The sequence below is a fragment of the Vicia villosa genome, unplaced genomic scaffold (genome assembly GCF_029867415.1).
Source record: "Vicia villosa cultivar HV-30 ecotype Madison, WI unplaced genomic scaffold, Vvil1.0 ctg.000731F_1_1, whole genome shotgun sequence".
In the NCBI taxonomy this organism is placed as follows: domain Eukaryota; kingdom Viridiplantae; phylum Streptophyta; class Magnoliopsida; order Fabales; family Fabaceae; genus Vicia; species Vicia villosa.
In genome coordinates this window covers 700,182-704,032 of record NW_026705327.1, presented here as the reverse complement: position 1 = coordinate 704,032, position 3,851 = coordinate 700,182, and the positions used below count along the sequence as shown (strand labels likewise).

General features: G+C 24.6%; 1 protein-coding gene across 1 annotated transcript; it reads left to right on the top strand.

The window, feature by feature from the left end:
- The first annotated feature begins 1,884 nt into the window (after window positions 1-1,884).
- Window positions 1,885-2,349, top strand: LOC131630744 (non-specific lipid-transfer protein 1-like). The gene is made up of 2 exons (XM_058901495.1): window positions 1,885-2,237; window positions 2,340-2,349. Exons 1-2 carry the CDS (start codon window positions 1,885-1,887, stop codon window positions 2,347-2,349), a joined length of 363 nt encoding a protein of 120 aa, XP_058757478.1.
- The last annotated feature ends 1,502 nt before the right edge of the window (window positions 2,350-3,851 follow it).

Genomic DNA, 3,851 nt, shown 5'->3' with positions numbered 1-3,851 from the left:
AGGAGTATCATAGGCAAATAAATGCCATAAAAATTGAAGAAAGTAAATGGACACATGTTTCTCTTTCCTTATTTTTTTTTAAAATTTCTTTTTCATTCCTAATATTAAAATTTTGTTAAAGATTTATATATTTTGCAGATTTATAAAATGAAATGAAGATAGATGTTATTACGCGTACAATTTTGATAATGAAATATAAGTATAACAACTAAAATCAAGAGTATCAAAGGCAAATAAATGCTATAAAATTTGAAGAAAGTAAATTGATAAATTTTTCTCCTTAAAATGTCCTTCTTTTTTATCAACCATTTATAATTGTAAGGTCATGATTATCTTTATGTAGTAAGAAATTTTACTATTTAATTTTTTTTGGAAAAATTTCCACCATCAATACTATTTAAAATAAATAACTTATTACTTAGATTATTATTTTATATTTTTTTTGAATGATAATATATTAAATTTTTTAATAATTAAAATCTTTAATTTAAAATAAAAAACAAATACAAAACATTTTATGATTAGTAACCGCGCAACGCGCGGGTCACAATCTAGTTTTTAATAAATGTAATGTTTTTTTTAACTTGTCAAAATAATTTTTAACTTTAATTTTTATTGTAACTTTGAATACCATACTTTTTAGAAAGAAAAAACTTAGAGCAATGTCATTAAAAACCTTTAGTAAATGTTATTTAGAATGATTGATTGTATAAATAAATTTAAATTGACTTTAAAGATCAATTAAGCCTTATTTAAAACAAATAAGAAGTCTGTTATTTGTTTAAATCCCGGCCTATAAATAAAAGAGGTTTTTGATGCCAATCATATTCAAAATTCAAACTATTTAAAAATAGATATTATTTTATATTTTTAATAAAGTAAAACAATATTATAATACAAAAATTATATTTTGACTAGTAATAAAATTCACATTGAGTATTAAATAAAATTTACTATTATAAAAACTAAAATAAAAATAATATTTACAGAGTAATGGTTAGTTAAATAAAATTGAAAGAAAAAATTTTAATTTTAAAACGAAATAAATTTTCTAAAAATAGAAAGCATTCTATAGCTTTTTTACAAGTAAAATATTCTTAAGCTTTGAAAATTTTATTTGCTTTGTCTATTTTCTAAAATGTATTTCAATATTTTTATAAATTTTAAGAAATAGAAGGTACAGTCATAATCTATTATTTCCTTCTAATTACTATTTTTTAAACGATTTTTTTTAAAATTCATTAAATAAACAATATATTTGATGAAACAGCTTTACTAATTATTGATTATATAAAAAATTTTAAAAGTAAACTTTTGAGTTAAAAGGTAGTGCACTGTGTAAAATAATTTTACACTGTCATCCAATAGAAAATTATAAATGTGCCATGTCATTAAGTTTTTTTTAAATAAAAAAATGATTTAATCAAATATTTGGGTGATGATGATTGATTGACAGTGTAAAAATTTAGACGGTCACTTTATCACCTTTTTTCTCTAAACTTTTTCTTATAATAAATATAGAGAGAGTATTATATATAGAGAATGCCATCAATTAGAAAACAATTATTTATTTTATTTTATTTTGAAAATAAATAGAGTATCTCTTATATGCAATTGAATATAATAATTTCTTGAGTTGAGGGTAATTTTAAATACTATAATATATTTAATTTAAAATCTTTAATGAACATTTCTTTAAATGGTTTTAATGATGTAGTTATTAGGTTGATTGACCGTTTAAATAATACATTAATTCTAAATTAAAATAAAATAATAAGTTAACATCCATGCCTATAAATTGAAGAGACTTCAGATACAAATAATCATAACCAAAACTGAATGGAAAAACCAAAGCTAGATAGATCCATCCATACTAATATTAAGATGTCGAGCCAGAAAACTGTTGCTGCAATATTAGTTTTGTGCATGATAATGACAACAACATTACATGCAAGTGAAATCGATGACGTTTCATGTCCAGAGGCTATTTCAAATCTATTGCCATGTCTAACTTTTCTAACAGGATTTCCTCCACCAACACCATCTGCTGAGTGTTGCACTGGAGCTACTAATTTGTTCAATAAGGCTAACACAACTCCTATTCTGAGAAGTGTCTGCCAATGTCTCAAAGATGCTTCTACTAGGTTTGGAGTTAAACCAGACAGGGCTGCTCAACTTCCACAACTTTGTCACATTAATTTGTCTTTTACAATTAGTCCTACCGTTGATTGTAGCAAGTATGTTGTTTCTATTGCCTTTTTTTTATTAATTAATTTATACTCACAAAAAATATTTGTTTTTAATTATTATTCTAATTTATTTGTTTTAATTATTTCCAGGATTCAATAACTAATTCTACATCAGTGAAGAAGACTTAAAGAACTAGATGGAAGAGTTTTTATTTTGTTGATGTCCTAAAATGAAGATTAAGATTATATCAATAAGCAATGTGAAAAAGTTATCTATTTTTAATGAAATTTATAAATGAAAAAAAAATCCTTTTTTTATTTTTTAGTGTTTATTGCTTGATGTTTGGTAAGTGGAAAGTATGTTATTTACGAAAACATATTATAAAAAAGTATTAAATAAAGTGTGAGTTCAATTATTTTAAATAAAAATAAGATAATATATTGCTGACTAGTGTTATAGAGGTTCATGGTAAATATAATATTAAGCAAACGAAGAGAAAAGTTAGTAGGCATGACAATTGGATGGATTAGAGACAGTTTTTTATCTTCTCCAAATTTAAATTTAAATTTTTAAACAAATTTAATTGATACATTAAGTACCAAAAAAAACCCTTCCATTATTTATATTCCTAGAAGTTTAAACTATGCTGCCATTAATATTGTTGGAGTTGGGCATAGAGAAGGAGATTGTATGTGGTTGGGGACTTATCCCACCATGAATGTTGATGTTCTTTCTTCCGTTTGAATGAAAACTATCTTTCCATCCAAAAAAAAAAATTAAATAAACAACTTGAAATAAAAACCGCAACAACGAACACCAATCAAATAATCACTACACCAAATAAGCTATTTAATAGCATTTTTTGTTTGTTTTTGATAGCGCTTAAAAGTGCTATTAATCGCACCGCTATTGTAAACATTTTTTGTTTAATAGCACTTTTAAAACGCTATTAAACTACTGATTTTTAATAGCGTTTTTTCTAAAGCGCTATTGAAGTATGCATTTTGTGTGTGTTTTGATATGATTTTGATAGCACTTTTAAACTAAGTGCTATTAAAGGGAACATGTTTGATAGCGTTTTCAAACAAAGCGCTATCAAAAGTGCTATTAAATTAGGCAATACAAAATATCAAATTTAGCACAATGAATAGTAAAAATCAAAATATTTAAACTTTGACAACATATTTAATGTTCTAAATGATCAAAACTAATCAATAAACTTTGTAATGAAATAAACGGAACGAGTTTGGGGTGCGTACTAGTGTCCCCATTATTCGACACGTTCTCATATTTTGTAAGTAGAGAAAACCCAAACTTAGTCAAAACAGATTTTGAATGAATACCTATATGTATGGATTATAAAGCAACCGAAAAACCAGCATCATGAATGACACACCAAATTAAAATAGAACCATTTAAAACTAAATCAAAATATCTTACTTTTAGTTAATAAATTCTTTCAATTCTAACTCAACTACCAAAATATAATTATACATATCTTTGAATCTGAATCATTTGTACTTAAGTGGTAAGTCTGCTAAGTTCCACTACTTTGGAATTTGAAGGTGATCTTGAGAGGCTTTGAATTAGTGTCAGGTTTGAAGATTAATTTTGCTAAAAGCAATATTATCGGGGTGAATGTAGGGGAGTGGTATTCTAAT